General features: G+C 46.8%; 1 protein-coding gene across 4 annotated transcripts in view; it reads right to left on the bottom strand.

Annotated features, from left to right (window-relative positions):
• Positions 1–12431: 12431 nt before the first annotated feature.
• Positions 12432–19832, bottom strand: part of LOC307220326 (uncharacterized protein) — a 39231-nt gene continuing 31830 nt past the window's right edge. The window contains exons 4-5 of one of the 4 annotated variants that reach the window (XM_079984169.1): positions 16730–16869; positions 12432–12834 (exon numbers count right to left, since the gene is read on the bottom strand). In XM_079984169.1, the coding sequence (XP_079840295.1) occupies positions 12505–12834; positions 16730–16869 (470 nt within the window). In that variant the 3' untranslated portion in view covers positions 12432–12504. Of the gene's footprint in view, positions 12835–16729; positions 16870–19832 lie in introns of those variants that run through there. The other 3 variants (XM_079984171.1, XM_079984172.1, XM_079984170.1) reach the window with 3 other exon arrangements.

The raw sequence follows: 19832 nt of genomic DNA on the forward strand, positions 1-19832 counted from the left end.
TTCTGGCCACTCAGCACCTTCCTCTGACCACCAGTTGCCTTGGATCAGCTTCCGTACCCACCGACTAATTCATTAAGAGCCCTGTTGGCAAGGCCGACCCTGGGGAGGAGGGCAAGAGGGGCGTGCGCCCTATGACTAGATGGCTGGGCTGGCAAATGGAATCTTGACTTTTTCATCCTCATCGGTGGGGCAGCATCCTGCACTGCGCCTGAGGGCTGGCTTAAGGGGGTGCAGGGCACACACACCGCTCTCACTCGGCAGCATGTTTCCAGCCATTCTCTGGACCATGTGGAAAGCCTTGGGGAGTGAACATGACTGGGCTTTTAAAAAGAAAAAAAGTAGAAGGGAAGGTGTGCCAACAACCAGGCCACCTCTGCAAATTCCTAAGAAATCTGCACCCCACAAAAAGTCATTTGCAGCCAAAAAACAGTGACCTCCTGCGCAAGAAGACCAGTCACCTCTGTTGGATTTTAACTCAGGGCTCCTGTTGGTTTGAAACACTGACTCCAAAGGTCTCAGGAAGATCCTTCTTGTATAAGGAATGAAAATACAGAGGGCCAGTCCAGTGGGACATTCCGCTGCGCAAGCTGAAAATAATCTTCTAAAGATAACATGTACCTTGTCTCTAGATCAGACTCTGTACTTAAAAATTGTACTCACCAATGGAATGCCAGGTTTTAAAATTGGATCCAGAGGATATCCAGAAAATTACAGGCTATTAACATCTGTTCCAGGAAAATGATAATAAACTTATTATCAACAGAATTACCAAACGTGGAGAAGAACATGCCTTGCTAAAGTGGAACCAGAATGGCTTCTGTGAGGGCAAGTCCTGTCTCAAGACCCACGTTGGGGAAAAGATTCCTGCGTTGCAGGGGGCTGGACAGATGACCCTCACAGGGGTACAATAATGGAGGGATACAATCTATTTCAGAGAAACAGACCAGACAAGAAAGGAGGAGGAGTGGCGTTATATGTCAGGGATGTGTATACCTGTGAAGAGATCCAAGATTTAGAACCTCAAAGCCAAAGTGAGAGCATTTGGGTCAAAATTAAGGGAGAGAAGAATAACAGGGACCTCATTGTGGGAGTTTACTATAGATCCCCAAGCCAAACGGAGCACATAGATGATGCCTTCCTGGAACAGATGGCCAAGCATGCAAAAGGAAGGGAGATAGTAGTCATGGGGGACTTCAATTACCCAGATATTTGCTGGATGTCAAACTCAGCCAAGAGCATAAGAGTTTGGATTTGATATCCCGCTTTATCACTACCCTAAGGAGTCTCAAAGCGGCTAACATTCTCCTTTCCCTTCCTCCCCCACAACAAACACTCTGTGAGGTGAGTGGGGCTGAGAGACTTCAGAGAAGTGTGACTAGCCCAAGGTCACCCAGCAGCTGCATGTGGAGGAGCAGGGAATCGAACCCGGTTCACCAGATTACGAGTCCACTGCTCTTAACCACTACACCACGCTGGCTATAAGGTCACACGGATTCTTCACTGGCCTTGCAGACAACTTCATTGTCCAGAAAGTAGGAGAAGCAACAAGAGGAACAGCCATTTTAGATCTGGTCCTAACCAATGTTGATGACCTGGTTAGTGGGGTAGAAGTGGAAGGATCATTAGGCGCGAGTGATCATGCTCTTCTGAAGTTTACTATACAGCGGAAAGGAGCAGCCAAGCATACTAGGACTCAATTTCTTGACTTTAAGAAAGCCGACTTCATAAAACTTAGGGAAGTGCTGGGTGAGATCCCATGGACAGTAATACTAAAAGGAAAGGGAGTTCATGATGGCTGGGAGTTTGTTAAGAGGGAGATAGTAAAAGCACAACTTCAGGCAATACCAATGAGACGGAAACATGGAAGGTGCCTAAAGAAGCCAGGGTGGCTATCTAAAGAACTTTTAACTGAGTTAAGATTTAAAAAGGATGTGTACAAAAAATGGAAAAGGGGGGAAACCACCAAAGAGGAATTCAAACAAATAGCCAGCACGTGTAGACACAAAGTCAGAAAAGCTAAAGCACAGAATGAACTCAGGCTTGCTAGAGAGGTTAAAAGCAACAAAAAAGGCTTTTATGGGTATGTTCGTAGCAAAAGGAAGAACAAAGAAACAGTGGGGTCACTCAGAGGAGAAGATGGTGAAATGCAAACAGGGGACACAGAAAGGGCTGAACTCCTCAGTGCCTTCTTTGCCTCAGTCTTCTCCAATAAAGAAAACAATGCCCGACCTGAAGAATTTGGAGCAAATGATTCAGCAGAGGAAGCACAGCCCAGAATAACTAAGGAGATAGTATAAGAATACTTGGCTAGTTTAGATGTATTCAAGTCTCCAGGGCCAGATGAACTGCATCCAAGAGTATTAAAAGAACTGGCAAATGTGATCTCAGAACCACTGGCAGTCATCTTTGAGAATTCCTGAAGAACAGGCGAAGTCCCGGCAGGCTGGAGGAGGGCAAATGTTGTCCCTATTTTCAAAAAGGGGAAAAGAGAGGACCCAAATAATTACCACCCAGTCAGTCTGACATCAATACCAGGGAAGATTCTGGAGCAGATCATTAAGCAAACAGTCTGTGAGCACCTAGAAAGGAATACTGTGATCACCAATAGTCAGCATGGATTTCTGAAAAATAAGTCATGTCAGACTAACCTGATCTCGTTTTTTGACAGAATTACAAGCCTGGTAGATGAAGGGAACGCAGTGGATGTAGCCTACCTTGATTTCAGCAAGGCATTTGACAAGGTGCCCCATGATATTCTTGTAAAGAAGCTGGTAAAATGCGGTCTTGACTATGCTACCACTCAGTGGATTTGTAACTGGCTGACTGACCGAACCCAAAGGGTGCTCATCAATGGTTCCTCTTCATCCTGGAGAAGAGTGACTAGTGGGGTGCCACAGGGTTCTGTCTTTGGCCCGGTCTTAGTCAACATCTTTATCAACGACTTGGATGATGGACTCAAGAGCATCCTGATCAAATTTGCAGATGACACCAAACTGGGAGGGGTGGCTAACACCCCAGAGGACAGGATCTCACTTCAAAACGACCTTGACAGATTAGAGAACTGGGCCAAAACAAACAAGATGAATTTTAACAGGGAGAAATGTAAAGTATTGCACTTGGGCAAAAAAATGAGAGGCACAAATACAAGATGGGTGACACCTGGCTTGAGAGCAGTACATGTGAAAAGGATCTAGGAGTCTTGGTTGACCACAAACTTGACATGAGCCAACAGTGTGACGCGGCAGCTCAAAAAGCCAATGCAATTCTGGGCTGCATCAATAGGAGTATAGCATCTAGATCAAGGGAAGTAATAGTGCTACTGTATTCTGCTCTGGTCAGACCTCACCTGGAGTACTGTGTCCAGTTCTGGGCACCACAGTTCAAGAAGGACACTGACAAACTGGAAGGTGTCCAGAGGAGGGCAACCAAAATGGTCAAAGGCCTGGAAACGATGCCTTATGAGGAACGGCTAAGGGAGCTGGGCATAGGAGCCTGGAGAAGAGGAGGTTAAGGGGTGATATGATAGCCATGTTCAAATATATAAAAGGATGTCACATAGAGGGAGAAAGGTTGTTTTCTGCTGCTCCAGAGAAGCGGACACGGAAACTACAAGAAAGATTCCATCTAAACATTAGGAAGAACTTCCTGACAGTAAGAGCTGTTCGACAGTGGAATTTGCTGCCAAGGAGTGTGGTGGAGTCTCCTTCTTTGGAGGTCTTTAAGCAGAGGCTTGACAACCATATGTCAGGAGTGCTCTGATGGCGTTTCCTGCTTGGCAGGGGGTTGGACTCGATGGCCCTTGTGGTCTCTTCTAACTCTATGATTCTATGATTACTTGCAGATTTTGAACTAGATTAAGATGTATTAGGGGCTTTTGAAGCAAGCACAGCCTTTGCATTAGATTTGTGTGGTGGACTGAGGCAACACCCCCAGAAACGGGTTTAAGTCTAACAGGAAGGCATAGCAGGGAATTGAGACAGTAACTTGAACAACTTCTGGAGGAAGGGCAGCCGTGTTAGTCCGCTGCATCAAAAGCAACAAATAGCCTTGTAGCACTTTGACAACGGGAAGAAACTTTTATGGCATAAGCTTTCCTGGGCGCTCCCTCAGGTATCAATGTTCAAAGTGCCAACGTGGCATCATATTATTGAGTTTCCTTTTGAAGGGTTGCTTTGAATGTCCATACCTGAAGAAGAGCTTGAAGATTCTTTGAGGATTTCAAAAACTACTTGGTGCAACCCTATTAGTTGTTTTGAGGGCTTTGTTTCGTTGTTATTGTTGCTACTGCATTTCTATACCTTTATCTGAGGATCACAGGCAATGTGTGTGTGTTTTGCTTGGTGTCTAAACCTAGTGAGGCTGCCAGTTGAGCCCCCCTGTGGAGATGTGGAGAACATTTCACAAATGGGGAGCCACGGCAGAAGAGGCCTTTTCTCATGTTGTCACCCTCTGGATAAATATTTTGTGGACGGGGCACATGAAGGGCCTCAGAGGATAATTGCAGGGTCCGGGTTGGTTCAGATGGGGAGAGGAAGTCCTTGAGCCACTTAAGGCTTTATAGGTCAAAACCAGCATGTTGAATTGGGCGTGGAAACTAAATGGCAGCCAGTGCAGCCAGGCTGGGATCGGTGTAACATGCTCAGACTGTCTTGCCCCAGTGAGCAACTTGGCCACTGAATTTCTGAACCGTCTTCAGAGGCAGCACCATGTATAATGCATTGCAGTAATCTAACCAAGAGGTTAGCAGAGTGTAGACAGTACAATCCTGTGCATACTCAGAAGTAAACCCAGAACCAGAACATTTGCAGTACAAAAAGTTAGAGGGTTTAGCCAGCAACTATGGGAGATGCACAGCTTGCAGCTGAAGTAGTACAACTGCCCCCAAACTGTTTTTGGTGCGTATGGTATGGTACAATTGTACTGTGAGCATAAACCACAATGAATGCACAATGAGAAGGACACTTGCGGGGGGGGGGGGCGGGTTCATCTGCCCCTTCTCCCCTCAGGACAAGAAGCCCTTTTGGTGGCAGCTGTGGGAGGGAGACACCACTGGGGGCTGGATAGTGGCATCTTCCCCAGCTCCTCCTACTTCTTCTCCCTTCCCCTCCGGGCAAGATCTGTTTGTGGTCTCAGAATGGAAAGGGGACAAGATCTCTGCCTGGACATTGATCACTTGATCCTGTGCATGTTTAAAGGAAGCCCTGCTAATCCAAGGGTGCTCTCTACCAAACAGGTGTGCATGAATTGGTGGCTTCTGCCCCTCTGTTTGTCACGGCAAGTTATGGTGGGGGCAAGGAGGGGGGTGGACCATGGAGAATGCAGAGGCCATGTGGGGGCTGAGAGTGTATGTGTAGCAGTGAAGGGGTTTCCAGTTCTGCTATGACTCTGAAGCAGCAGCAGCAGCAGCAGCAGCAGCAGCAGCAGCAGCAGCAGCAGCGAAGGGCCCCAAAGCCTGTATGGCTCTGAATGCAGTCCTTCACCTGAACTGCACTCTGCTCAATGGCCCTCATAGAACTGTAGAGTTGGAAGGGCTCCTAGGGGTCATCTAGTCCAACCCCCACAAAGCAAGTATAAAAATCCTCCCCATTCAAGCCACCCTTGCCATCGGGCCCAGGAGAAAGAGGCAAATGATGGTGCACTCCAGTGAAGGGGAAGGGAGCGGGTGGCGAGGAGGGGGCCACATGCCCCAAGCCTAGGAAACATGTGCTGGATCCTGATAAGGATCTGGTCCACGGAGCCAAAAATGTTCCCCACCCCTGCTCTGGGCCTGGAGGGGGAAAGGAAGAAGGAGCATTGGCTTCAAAGAGGCTGTTAATGTCAAGGTGTTGAGGGGAATGAGTCACAGCCTTGGCAAACCTCCCCCAAACCCCAGGAAAATCCCAGCAGTTCTGTGGCCAGTACCTCCAGGAGCCTCTGGAAGAAGGTGGGGAGGAATTGGACTGGAGAGACTCAAGTTCAAGCCCAGCCCTTTTCAGACACAGAGCGTGTAGCTGTGGCTCTCAGCCTCAGGCCCTCATCTGCACAATGAGAAGAACGGATTCAAGAGGACTAGGGCCCACGGCAGGGAAGCTGGACCAATAAACTGGATGCTGTCTTTGAGGCTTCTCTTCTCCAGTTCACTAGCTATGATGGCTTATGCCAGGGGTAGGCAAACTGAGGCCCGGGGGCCGGATGCGGCCCAATCGCCTTCTCCATCTGGCCCACGGGTGGTCCGGGAATCACAACGTGTTTTTACATGAGTAGCATGTGTCCTTTTATTTAAACTGCATCTCTGGGTTATTTGTGGGGGCTGCCTGGTGTTTTTACATGAGTAGAATGTGTGCTTTCATTTAAAATGCTTCTCTGGGTTATTTGCAGGGCATAGGAATTTGTTCATTTTTTTCCTTCAAAATATAGTCCAGCCCACCACATGGTCTGAGGGATGGTGGACTGGCCCACGGCTGAAAAAGGTTGCTGACCCCTGGCTTATGCTCTGCCCTCCACAGCTGTGGCTGGGAACCACAGATGGGGGGTGGGAGTTGCTCCTGTGCTCAAATCTTGCTTGTGGGCTTGCGAATGGGGCCTGTTTGGCTTCTGTGAGAACAGGATGCTGGACTAGATGGGCCCCTTTGGCTTGATCCAGCAGACTCACCTTATGTTCTTATGAGTTATGGTTCAACTTCAACGAAAGGAAAGCAAAAGCTAAACCAAACCTGTGAATTACCTACCTTAAGCAAGAGCTCCACCTGCTGCCATCTTTGAAAAAACCAGTTAACTGCAGTACCTCCAGTGAAGCGGCTGGCCTTGGGTTTATTGTAAACATTGGGTTAGACCACAAGATGTAATGCTGTAATATAATAAGAAATGTATGTTTAAAGTATAATACAAAAATTTATTAAGGAATTATAGACATTTATAGAATGTATATACTGTATAGTAAACATGCTTAAGCAAGAGCAATGTAGAGAAGCCCAAAAAGGGGTGGAGGGAAGTTAATTTGGATAAGACATGGGTAGGCAAACTAAGGCCTGGGGGCTGGATTTAAAGGAGAATAATACTGTTAAACTGTATTGTGTTTAAGATATTTGGAAAAAATCAATAAAAATTATGGGGGGGGGGGTGCGAACTGACTGGAGAGAAGGCAGCTGGATTATTAAAAATAGTATTTGCTTGAAAGGCAGTTTCCAGAAAGGGAAGGGGCAAAGTTGTCTCCCCATGCACTCACAAGGCAGAGTTATTGTTTTCGACTACAATGCATTGCATGGGGGGCTGACCTGAAAGAAGGTTCTTGGGCTACAGCTATTTCAAAATGTCCAGAGGTCACATGACCCTGGCTCCTGAAGACCTGAACTGGATCCCCATTTACTAAGGGTGTGAACTGGGGTGATTTGGGGAAGCTCCCCACATTTCCAAGTTGGATTGGACCAGGCAACGTAAGGTGGCCAAGGAGCTCCTTAAGTTTCTGAGGAGCTCTGTAGTTTCAGCTCTCCAAACCCCCCCCCCCCCCCCCGGCAGCTGCCCCCTGCCCTGGTCTTCCTCCTGATACTAAACTAAGCCTGGTAATTTGGAGATCCATTCAGGGCCGGCACATCCCATGCCAGATCCTGGCCACGCTCACTTGATTCCTCAGTCAAGGTTTGCATTTGCTCAAGATTGTAACTGGAACACATCATTTGGTTTATAAGTGTTCAAAGCTAAACAGTGTTGGGACAGCTTCTAGAACTTAAATAAAACAACTTATGTAAGGTGAAATATGTGAAGATAAAGTAACTGAAAGCAACTGGATGTAATGTGCATCAATTAATGGTGTTATGAACTAATAAACATTGACAGAGCAATTAATCTGAGGAATTAACATGCTTTCCTCCAAAGCAGGAGAAAACAAGCTTGCTCTATCTTCCTTGTGACAGCCCTTCAGATATTTGTTCGTTTTTGTTCATTAAAAGTAAGTAAGTAAGTAAGTAAGTAAATAAATAAATATGATTCTTCATTGGAAGTTTTTAAGCAGAGGTTGGAAGGCCAGCTGCCATGGATGCTATAGCTGAGATTCCTGCATTGCAGGGGGTTAAACTAGAGGACCCTCAAGTCCCTTTTAACTCTATAATTCCCCTACTACTGCTGCTACTATTACTACTAGGTAAAGGTAAAGGGATCCCTGACCACTAGGTCCAGTCGTGGCCGACTCTGGGGTTGCGGCGCTCATCTTGCTTTAACTATTACTACTACATTATTTCTGTATATTTATTTATGCCCCATGTTTTCCCCTACAATTAAACCCCTGTGTTGCAAACAATTATCAGTAATATTACTTGGTTATATGTTTATTTGGACTTCTGTTTATTTGGTTATATGTTTTCAAGAGAATCCATCAAGAATGCATATTTTGTGACTTTCAGAGATTTATAAGATTTCTGTTTTTTTGGTTTTGCAGAGAGTGCATATTTCATATATTCCATACTGCTTAATGTTCTGTATAGATTATATAAAGAGTTTATATTGACATCCCATGTTTTTCCCTGACAGGGAAATTTATCAGTAAGTCTTAAATTTTATAAATTGTTGGTCTTCATGTATTTATCAATATACTCCTCCAATTCTTATCCTTCTTCTTTTATACATCTCCGTTTGCATTTCGTGTGTGTTCATCTTCTGGTCCTTGTTTGTCTTTTCCACAGGGAGGTCTCCTTGCCTTGACTCTGCCCATTAGCCATGCTGGCCTTCTCTCCATCCCTTTCCTTTTAAAAAAAATAATATTTATTCAAATTTTAAAGATTACAAAGAGTATGTTAAAAAAAAACAAAAAAATAAAAATAAAAAATACAGAAAAAATACAGTTAAAAAAAAACAACCAGCTCAAACCTTTACATAGCTTTCTTTCCTTTGCTTATTTCCTTGACCTCCTCACACCTCCCTTTTTTGTATTCTAGTTCAGTTAGATATTTCAGCAAATCCTTCCCAGCTTTGTTTTTATCCTAATAATTTATCTTAATATACTGTAATTTTACATTCTTGTCTTTCACCAATTAAAAAAATCAATTGTTACCTAATCCTTGATATCATTTCTGCTAAAACCACATTACTTCATTCCAACATCCTTCTAACATTCCTGGATTTTACAATGTTTCTGTAGATAAACTTTAAATTTCTTCCAGTCTTCTTCCACCGACTCTTCTCCCTGGTCTCGGATTCTGCCAGTCATTTCCGCCAGTTCCATGTACTCCATCACCTTCATCTGCCACTCTTCCCGGGTGGGTAGATCTTGTGTCTTCCAATACTTTGCGATGAGTATTCTTGCTGCTGTTGTGGCATACATGAAAAAGGTTCTGTCCTTCTTTGGCACCAATTGGCCGACCATGCCCAGGAGAAAGGCCTCTGGTTTCTTCAGGAAGGTATATTTAAATACCTTTTTCATTTCATTATAGATCATCTCCCAGAAAGCCTGAATCCTTGGGCACGTCCACCCCTTTCCCGCAGGATCTCGGCTTCTTGGGCTCTGGAGCCGCCTCTTGGGCCAGAAGTTTCCTCCTTTAAGGACTTGGGACTTGATGCCAACCTTCCTCTGGGTTCCATTTTTCTTCTTCTTTTACTTATGACTTTCCATTTTATACATTTCAACAAGTTTACAATCCTTTTAACATTCCAAGACTCGACTTCCTTCCCCCTCTTTTCTGTGGTGTCTTAAATTTCTATTTTTATATTTATATTACAGTTATGCTTTTTAAAATATGCATTCTATATTTTACCTATTTTTCCCCCATGGACGAAGGTGGTCCTGATATAGATATAGAAATATAGAAAATTCTTTCCGCGTCTGTTTTCATTGCTTTTTTTCTGTGGAGGAAGGTTCTCTCTCCCTCTCTGTATATAAAAAAGTGACTTTTTATTTCCCCCCCTTTGTTCACCCCCCCCCCGCCTAATCTGTAGTCCGCCTTCAGCCCTTTCCCGGAGAGAAGGAAGAGTAGAAAGAAAGAAAGAAAGAAAGAAAGAAAGAAAGAAAGAAAGAAGGAGCTACCTCCTCCCGCGGCCTGGGCCCGCTTCTCTGTCCAAGTGGCGCCTCCTTTTCCCGCCTCCTCTCTTGGCGCCATTTTCCCTCTCTGAGGGGATGTGTGGGGTTCGCGTTTGGGGGGCAGCTCCTCGCCCGGCGCCATGGGACCTGGGGGGATTGGGGGGGGCGCCCCCCGCCTTGCTGCCCCCATCTCTCTCGACGGGGCTCCCCTTTCCTCTGGAGAGCGAGGCCGGCCTTTCTGAGGGCAAAGCCCCCTCGGCTCAGAGGCAGCCGCCATCCTTAGGCTGATTTGCCTTTCAGGACTCCCCCCCCCTCAGGCGGGCTTTCCCCAGAGCCCCCCATGGCAGAAGGAAAAGCTTTTGTGGGGGGACTGGCTCTGCTGCTGCGCCCCCCCCAGTCTCTCCGCTCAGAGTTCACCCCCCAGACGCCCCTCGAGAACCTGACCCAGTGGGTCTGTGAGGGGGGCCAGCCCAAACAGGTTCAGGGACCCCCACAGAAGCTCCCCAGAACCTGGCCTGGCGTCTTGGGACCCCCCCCCAGCTATGGGTCTCCCTCCCCACAGAGGTGCGCCTGGCGCCTTCGCGGCTCCCTTTCCGGAGGACGAGGTTCTTCTCGGGACGCTGGAGGCGTAAGTTTGGAGGACTTTTTCATGGTTGCCTGTGATTTCAGACGGGTTCTTTCGAGCTGCATATTGTGTTTTCCCTGTTTTCCGAATGGGGGGCTAGAAATAAGTGTGTGGGGGGCGGGGGGGGGGAGCCCGGCCAGAAGGAGCTCCGACTGGGCCTTGGCCTTTGCCCCGGGCTCCTCTCCAGAGGCCTTTCTGACATCTCAAAGTAGGTCTGGTTCAGGTTCCAGGCTGAGCTCAAGCTTAAACTTTCCTAGCGAGGTACAAGAAGGAAAGAAAACATTTCGGCTGGATTAGAGCTTGAAAAGGTTCTCCCCATGGTTTACTTGTCATGCCTGCCATGCAGAAAGGTATCCAAGAAGGGGAGTAGACTTCCTCTTTACACCCCCCCCCCCCCACTTTGCCAAATTGATTTAGTCTGTAATAGGAATTTCATGGTCTGAGATATATGGTAATGTTCCTAAGTGTACCAACCAAGCACATACCTAGATCAGCACAGGAAGGCCAACCGGGAACCATTTTGATTCCTAAACTGAGCAAATCTTTTCTCTGCAAGGTCAAAGTGGAAAAGCCTCCCCACCGTCTTTTCCTTCACAAATCCTGTCTTAAGGGTGTTTGAATAGGGTGTGAGCCTGTGACCTGGCCCAGGAACTAAGTATTTGTCACTACAAAAGACTGGCCAGGCTCCCCAGGCAATCCAATCAAGGAACCTGCCAGACAGGAGATAAACAAGGACAGGAGAAAAACAATATTAAAATTTCTATTTTGGACCGCCTCTTCTGTGATGTATGTATGATGTTTCTGGGGGTGGTCTTGATCTACAGGGTGGCAATTTCAAAAGTCTTCATAAGGCCTTGCACACCATTTTTCTGGGTCCTTCCTCTCTCCTGCAAGTGAGGGGAGCACCCTGTTGCAACAGATCAATAAAGGCCAAGCCCACAGGCTGCTGTTTTGCTCCAAGTTATCCTGGTTGGTGTCTTTGTTTTTGTCCAAGGGAGCCCTCGGATTTTTCCATTAACAAGGCCAGTTAATTAATGATCTCCTCACTTTTCAATCGGCTCATTGATTGTGTTATTATATACCGTATTTTTCCATCTATAAGGCGCCCTCTATTTTGGGGGACTCTGATTTAAGAAAATGGGGGAGATGGCCTCTGTGTATGAGACGCCCCCACATTTTGTCATTCTTTTTAAGGGAAAAAACCTAGTCGTATACATGGAAAAATATGGTATGTTGGAAGCTGCCCAGAGTGGCTGGGGAAACCCAGTCCGATGGCAGGGGGGCTACGATAATTATATATTATTTGTAGCCCCCCCTCCAATTGGACTGGGTTTCCCCAGCCACTCTGGGCAGCTTCCAACATATATAAAAACACAATAAAACCTCACACAAAGCTTCCATATACAGGGCTGCTTTTGGACATCCTCTAAAGATTACAGGATTTTGTCATGTATAAGACTATATTTCCCCCCAAAGTTTAAAATTGGGGGTCATCTTATACACGGAATGTTGCAATTATTTATTTCTTAATTTTGGGCTCAAAAAATAGGGGTCGTCTTACACACAGTGTTATACACAGAAAAATACGGTACTGTATATAGCACCGGCAGCCGACTGGACGGCATCTTTTCAGGCAGCCGCCATGTTGCTTTGGACTTCTGGTTCTGGGATTGAGGCAGCTTTCTGCCAGCCTAGGACTGTGGGGTTTGGGGTCCGTTTGTCGAAGACCCTGAGGGGCCCTCGGAATGGCTTCCTTCCAGGTAACGGAAGGACTGTGGTGGCGGCAGGGCCCCCCCGTGGGATGGACTTTGCACAAGACGCTTTGCCAGCTGTTTCCAGATGGTTTATTGTGGCTGTAGTGGGATGGCATGCCAGGAGGGGGACAGGCGGATGGTCACCAGATGAACAAGGGCTTCCCGTCCGTGGACGCCAGGAAACTGAGGCAGTCCAGCAGGGTCAGGCAGTCCGTCATCTTCTCCGGAGGCACGATCTGCTCAATCACCTGCCGCAGGTAGCTCGGGTTGTTGTAGACGTCTCCTTCGGGGCCTGCTGCATCTGGGCGCTCCTTCAGGATCCCGTAGGTGTTGACGATGTGCTCTGTGAACTTGGAGTGGATGTTTGGGTCATAGCCCTTTGGCTTCAGCATATTCATGATGGTGTCGTAGCGCTCCACCATGGATTGGCGCTCCTCTGCTGACATTGGAGACAGGGGGTCATTGGCTGCCTGTGGGGAGAGAAGCAGCGTTAGAAAAGAGGGTTTCTGAGCCCTCGAGAAGAAGCCTAGCCTCCCCAGCCGCCTTTACGGAGTTGCAGGTTTATGCAGCCAGGAGGGTCAAATGGGAAAAGCTCCTGCCGCTCCTGGCATCTTCAGAAGAGGGGGGAGAGGCATCTTTGATTATTCCCTATGGTCAGTGCCAGTTCCCCACCCCCAAGCTGGCACCCTCCTTTGGTTTGGAGCTGCTATCCCCCCATCAACCCTAGCCAGTCAGTTTGAGAGTTCAAACCCCAAAGTCAGAGGAAGTTGTAGGCGAATAGGCAGCTACAGTGGTACCTCAGGTTACATACGCTTCAGGTTACAAACGCTTCAGGTTACAGACTCTGCTAACCCAGAAATAGTACCTTGGGTCAAGAACTTTGCTTCAGGATGAGAACAGAAATCGCGCAGCGGTGGCGCGGCAGCAGCAGGAGGCCCCATTAGCTAAAGTGGTGCTTCAGGTTAAGAACAGTTTCAGGTTAAGAACGGACCTCCGGAACAAATTAAGTTCTTAACCCGAGGTACCACTGTACATTTCTGTTTCCTTCGTTGTTGGCATCCATCTCTCGGAAGACAATGGCTACTGCATTTAACGCAGATATCATTAGGGCCTTACGTAAACCAAAAATTACCCTTAAGCTTAATCAAACAGGAAAAAAGATATTTATCATATTAATCAATTTATTTATTTATTAGAAAGTGATTCACTAAAATCATTTTAGATTGAGCTACGTAGGCAAGGCTGCATTCTGAGCATGGAGGGAGCCAAATAGTTTGCATTTAACAGGTTGGTGCTGGAAGGAGAGGGGTCAGAGAAACCACAAAATTTGCCCTGTGTTTGCGTAGCTGGGGCTATGCTGCTTCCTCGCCTTGTGGGATGGGGGCTGCTTCCTGTTCTGTTCTTTGCCACTTGAAAATAGCAAAAAGCAGAGCTGTTCAGAAGCTGCCTGAATCTCCCCAGCAATACATGGCGCAGGAGGGATATGGAGGCTGACTTCTCTTTATTGTTTTGCACCAAAGGAAAAAGGAGTGAACTTGACACCACTACAAATGAGGGACTGCGGGGGGGGGGGGAGATATTTGGTTCATTTTGCCTTTTAACATGAAGTTCTTTAATTGCATTTCTTGAAGCAGTGACGTAAAACACAGCTACCCTTTGAGATTCATGCTCCTCTGGATCTTGCGACGCAGTTTATTTATTTATAAAAAATATTTACACACTACTTAATCATAAAAATATATCAAAGCAGTTTACAACATTAAAAATATAGAAAACCATACACTAAAAGTGTAAAAAGGTTAAAAACAAGCATCGGGTAACCATTTGGGAAAGATACAGTCTGAACTGCCTGCATAGGCCTTGCGGAATAGAAAGGTTTTCAGCAGGCTTTTGCTGAATCTTTATTGACTGGGTTTATGGCACTAAAGACTTGGATTCTCATTGTCAAGTGAGCATCACCAACTTGGGGAACAACCAACGACATTCCTATAGATGTTCAAGGCTTTGTAAATTAATACCACCTTGAACTTGGCTCAATAGTAGATGGGACGTCAGTGCAGCTGATTTAACAATGGTGTCACATGTTCATAGAATCTGTCACGGTCTGGTTCACAAGCGATTGAAGTCCTGGCTGGGGACCTCGGGACCGGGGCCAAGATGGCAGGGTGGGAGCAGGAACAGGAGTCCAGAAGCCAGGAGTCAGAAAGCCAAGAGTCCGAGGGTCAGAGAGCTGGGAGTCATGAAGTCAGGGGTCCAAGGATCAAGAAGCAAGAGGTCACAAAGTCAAGGATCAAGAAGCAAGGAAGCAAGGAGTCAAACGCAGCAAGGTAGGGAACGTGTTGCTGTGGCAAAGAGCTGAAGGGAAAATGCTGACCTTATATCCCTTCCCGGCTCTTGCCACCAGGTGCTGTGAGTTACCAATCGACCTCACCTGTGTGGCCGCCCCTTGCTTTTTCAGAACAAACTGAGGAAGGCCCCAGTCCTGCAGAGTCCTATTGGTCACAGGGCTTGGCTTCATGCACACCTGACAGAATTGTAGCGTTGGAAGGGACTGTCAGGGTCATCTAGTCCAATTCCCTGCAATGCAGGAATCTCAACTAAAGCATTCAAGACAGGTGGCCACACAACCTCTGCTTATAAACCTTCAAGGAAGGAGAGTCCCAAGAGAGACCATTCAATTTCGATCAGCTCTTACTGTCAGAAAGCTCTTCCTGATGTTCAGTGGAAATCTCCTTTCTTATAACTTGAATCCACTGGTTCAAGTTCTACCCTCTAGATCAGAAGAAAACAAGCTTGCTCCATATTCCATGTGACAGCCCTTGAGATAGGTGAAGCTGGCTATCACATCTCTCAGTTTCCTCTTTTCCAGGCTAAACGTATCCAGCTCCTTCAGCCGTTCCTTATAAGGCTTGGTTTCAGACCCTTGGTCATCTTGGTTGCCATCCTCTGCAACCACGTTCTTGGCCAGAAGCTCCCATCAGCAATCTGGCTGCAACATTCTGTGCCAGCTGGAATTTATGGACCCATTCTCCAACCAATAAATGTGCAGAGAGATGCAGATAGAATAATGTACGAAAGGTGTTAATGAAAAGAACACAGACAATTGCATTATATTGATTGGAGAAACCTGTTTGTAAAAACACATATATTACTCAAAAATGTGTATAAAAATAGATAAATCAGGATAAATGCATTTTAAGAGCCTGGTGAGTTTTTGTGAGTGCATTAAAAATACTATGCAGACTGATGCAGGTGGTGAATTGGACATCATAACGAAGAGAAGTGGGAATAGACGGATTCTTCCTATAAACACAACTTTGAAAGGAGAAGAGGCCATGGCAGGAGTTGCAATAAGGGAAACTTTTTAGCTTGAGGGCCATATCCCCTTCTAGGTTACTTTATTTGGGGTGCACGTCAGTGGTGGGCAGAGCCAGAGGCAAGAGTGGGCAGAGCAACAGTTGTTGCTTTTACCTATAGGAAAGAGTGGCTGCTTTCTATAGTCACTCACGTACCACTCTCCATTCTTCATCCAGGAAAGCCGGAGACATTATAAAGAGATCAAAGACACACATTCCATCCAGGCAAAAACACTCAAAGAGAGTGACCTCATGAGCCCAGCAGCTCTGTCAAAACTGGGCTGGGATTGGCAGGCTCTGATGGAGGATGCAGAAGAAACGAGGATGAGGGCTGGGGAACCTGGGTTGAAGTGGGATCTCCTTTCCACCCTGGCTTTGGTCACTTTGGAAGGGCGAGCAGGGGTGTCGTCTCTCTTCCTGACATTCCTGTGGAGCAGGAAGACTCAATGGAGGGCTTTGATCCACTCACTGGAGGCTGGACAGGAGGCAGCAGTGACTGACCAGGATCCTGAGCTGGAGGGTGTAGCCTTGTGGCCTAGAAGCCGACAGTGCCTTTGCAGATGAGCAGACTCGCCCGCTCCGATGGTGTGCACTCTTGCAGTCTTGATATTCCCGCACGACAAGGGAATCTTGTGAGTGAGCATCCCACGCCAGTCCTTAACTCCTTGGCCTGCTCCTAAATTCCTGAACTGCAATGCTTGAGCACGGTGTCTGCTGCTGAAACTGTACCATTACTTGCCTGGATAAAGGTGTCTTTCTCTCCTCTAGGTGTTGGGTAGGAGCCAGGACAAGGGCAAAGCAGGGCCAGAGGAATGTGGCCTGGGGAAAGTCCTGGGGGGCCAAACAGAAAGGCCTCAGGGGCCATGTTTAGCCCCTAGGCCTGCGTCTTCCCATCTCTGGGCTGCAGCTTTCAGGGTTCCTGTTCCTCCATCTTCTTTGATTGCACCCTGTCAACACACCACAGCAGGGCTAGGACTGGGGAGTGGGGGGCAGGGGAATCTCCCCTCACCTGCTGGATTTTCTCAGGGATGCTGCTGACGGTGAAACCGTAGAGGCGGACCCGATCAGGGAAGATGCTGGAGAGGATCCTGCGATCCAGCTGGAAGGCAATCTCTCCAACGATGCGCTCCATGGTTACCAGTTTGGGATCTGTAAGGACCAAGGGGGGATTTCCAGTCAGTCCAGCAGGATACCGCAGTAGGCAGCAGATCTCCCAACTCCTCCTTGAGGGGGACACCCAACGAAGTGCTACATTTGCTCAGGGAAGCCTTAGGGCCAGGGCAGCCCCCTTAGGACTGTCCCCATACTGCACCCTCACTGGACATCCTCCGTGCCCTCCTTGAGTGCTTTTGCCTGTGCAGGATGTGTCCTTGAGGTGCCTCTGACTTGCCTGGATAGAGAAACGTGATGTGTGTGTGTTTGTAGATATGCTGGTTGACATCCTCCAATGGCACAAAAGAATATAGGGTTTAGTCCTGTTGACAAAACTTGCATATTATAAAAGAGAGAGTGAATGAAGTGCACTAAACAATATTTATTGAAAAATAGTTTGTTAATTATTGGAATGTAACATGCCAAGACACTGTTCAACCTTATATTTTATTTTCACTCATATAATCATTAATATAATTTGGCATTCTGCTTAAAATTCAGTCATAACCGAAGGCACCCAAAAAGTTATGTATCACTCCTTAAACCCCTGGAGACACACTTCATTGTCTCTTGAGACAGATGAACGCCAATAAAAAACCCTCCTTAAACCATAATTGACCTTTTGTATATGGATCCAAGATATTATGAAATCATATATTGGTATATTGTGAAATAGGAAGCAGATGAAGCAATAGGCAGAGCACTATCAAGAACTGTACTTGTGGGAAATCATGGTTGCTGACACAGCAGTTGACAGCATCCAGACACTGCCTGTCTTGGGAGAGCTGGATGCCCTCCCTCCCTCCATGAGCTGAAGAATGCCATCAACTCTCAGGCATGAGGAAAAGTCCCAGGACAGTACCAAATTCCAACAGAAGTGTTAAAAGCTGGCCTCAAGTCCTCCCTCATGCTGCACCTCCACTACTTCCTCTTGTTGCGTTGGGATGCAGGATCCATGCCACAAGACATGCATGACTCCAGCATTGTGACCCTCAAACAAAGGTGACTGCCATGACTATTAACAACCAATTTCTTGCCTTTCCAAAAGGGAATGGCAGAATGTGATGCTAACAACCTATACCAAGCTGATTTTTAAAGCACAGGGAGATTCCCCCCCCCCCCACAACCGCAAAGCTTCTCTTGGATAAAAGCTTTTTGTTGTGATGCTAATGACCAATACCAAGATGAAGGCCTACTAGGCTCATGTGTTGGATCCCACTGCATGAGGAAGATTTTGGGCATCATATGGCAGGATAGAGTCTCAAGCAAAAATGTGCTCTCTCAAGCCCACATTCCCAGCATGTTTGCACTCTACTCTCAGCGACGTCTACACTGGCATGATCGTGTCCGCAAAATAAAAGATGGCAGGATTCCTAAGGATGTGCTCTACAGAGAACTGGCTTCAGGCAACAGACCTGTCTGCGAATATAACATGAATGCTGGCAGCATCAACCCCACAGTGTGGGAATCTCTTGCAGACAATTGCAGTGCCTGGAGGCAATCAATCAGGTCATGCATCCACAGCAGTGACCAGAGGAGAAAAGACCTCTGGGAGGAGTGCAGAAAGAAGAAATGCCATGGTACACCTACATCAGCACAACTGGATGCCTTTATCTGCCTTAGCTGAAACATAACGCGTCTCTCCCATATCAGTTTCTACAGCTACAGCAGATGTTATAACTCTCCAACAGTCTGACTTTACCCATAAAGGTGCATCGCTCATTGTCTCCTGAGACAGACAGATGCCAGAAGCATATTAAATTTGTATTGTGCCTTTCATCCAAAGATCATAGGGCAGTTCACAACATAAAAATAAACACGAAACAAACGGACCAATAACCCCCCTCCACAAACATGCATTTTTATTTTATTTATTAAAATGAAAGATGATTTTATTTATTATTTATTCAGGGCCACGCTGCCTCTTCATTCTGGAGAGAGCCCCATGGTCACCATGATTTTAAACCATAGATAGTCTCATCCTCCATTAATCCTCCTTTTTAAAACATCTGGGGATAGAGGGCAATTTGCTCAGATAGGTAAGGTGGTGGTGCCGAGGAAACAAGAAACATATTACCTGTAAGGCTGGCCAGTATCTGGTTTTCAACATCACAATATGTCGCCAGCTAAACATCATGATATAGCACGATATATATCTGTGGTGGTGGAGGGCCTTGCTGGGCCTCCCCGCAGCGGCAGAGGGTCCCGCCATACCTCCCTGCAGTGGTGGAGAGTGTGCTGCACCTCCCCACAGTGGCAGAGGGTCCTGCCATACCTCCCCACCACTGTGGAGGATGTGCTTCTCTTCCCTGCAGCAGTAGGGGGCTTTGCTGAGGCTCTCTGCAGCTGTGGAGGGCCTTAAAATGTAAGGAAGTAGTAGATTTAATAAAAATATTAAATAAACTTCCATATAATATATTTAATATGTTTCCAACTAATTTAAGAGTAGTTTAAGTGATTTACTAGTCAAGTTGCATCTGTTTCCACACTCAGAGGTCTAAGTGGAATCTTTGCATACAAGTAAGCCCTCGGACTGGAGAGGAGAGCCAACTGCCCCATGGACCTTATGACTGTAAAATAGATCTTCTGTCAGGTGCGCAATTGCCCACCAGTCGCATCTATTTGATGTCACAAGCAGAGCTGGTGGTTTTGAGAGAGTTTTTGGAAGAATCTAGCAACGGGTTTCATCAGACCGCCCAAGGCACCAGGAGGCGCCCCTGTGCTATTCGTGAAGAAAACGGTACCTCAGAACTTAGATTGTGCACAAACTATAGGAAGATTAACCACATAATGGTGTCCAATTGCTGTCTGCTACCACACACTGGGGATTTATTGGAAAGGTTGAGGTCAGGAAAAATCTTCACAAAGTTGGATTTGAGGGGGCCTTATAACCAATCCGTGTGAGAGAGGGAGACGAGTGGGAAACAGTGTTCTGCACCAGAGATGGCAGCTTCGAATAC

Source organism: Podarcis cretensis, assembly GCF_951804945.1.
Source record: "Podarcis cretensis genome assembly, chromosome: 7".
Classification (NCBI taxonomy): domain Eukaryota; kingdom Metazoa; phylum Chordata; class Lepidosauria; order Squamata; family Lacertidae; genus Podarcis; species Podarcis cretensis.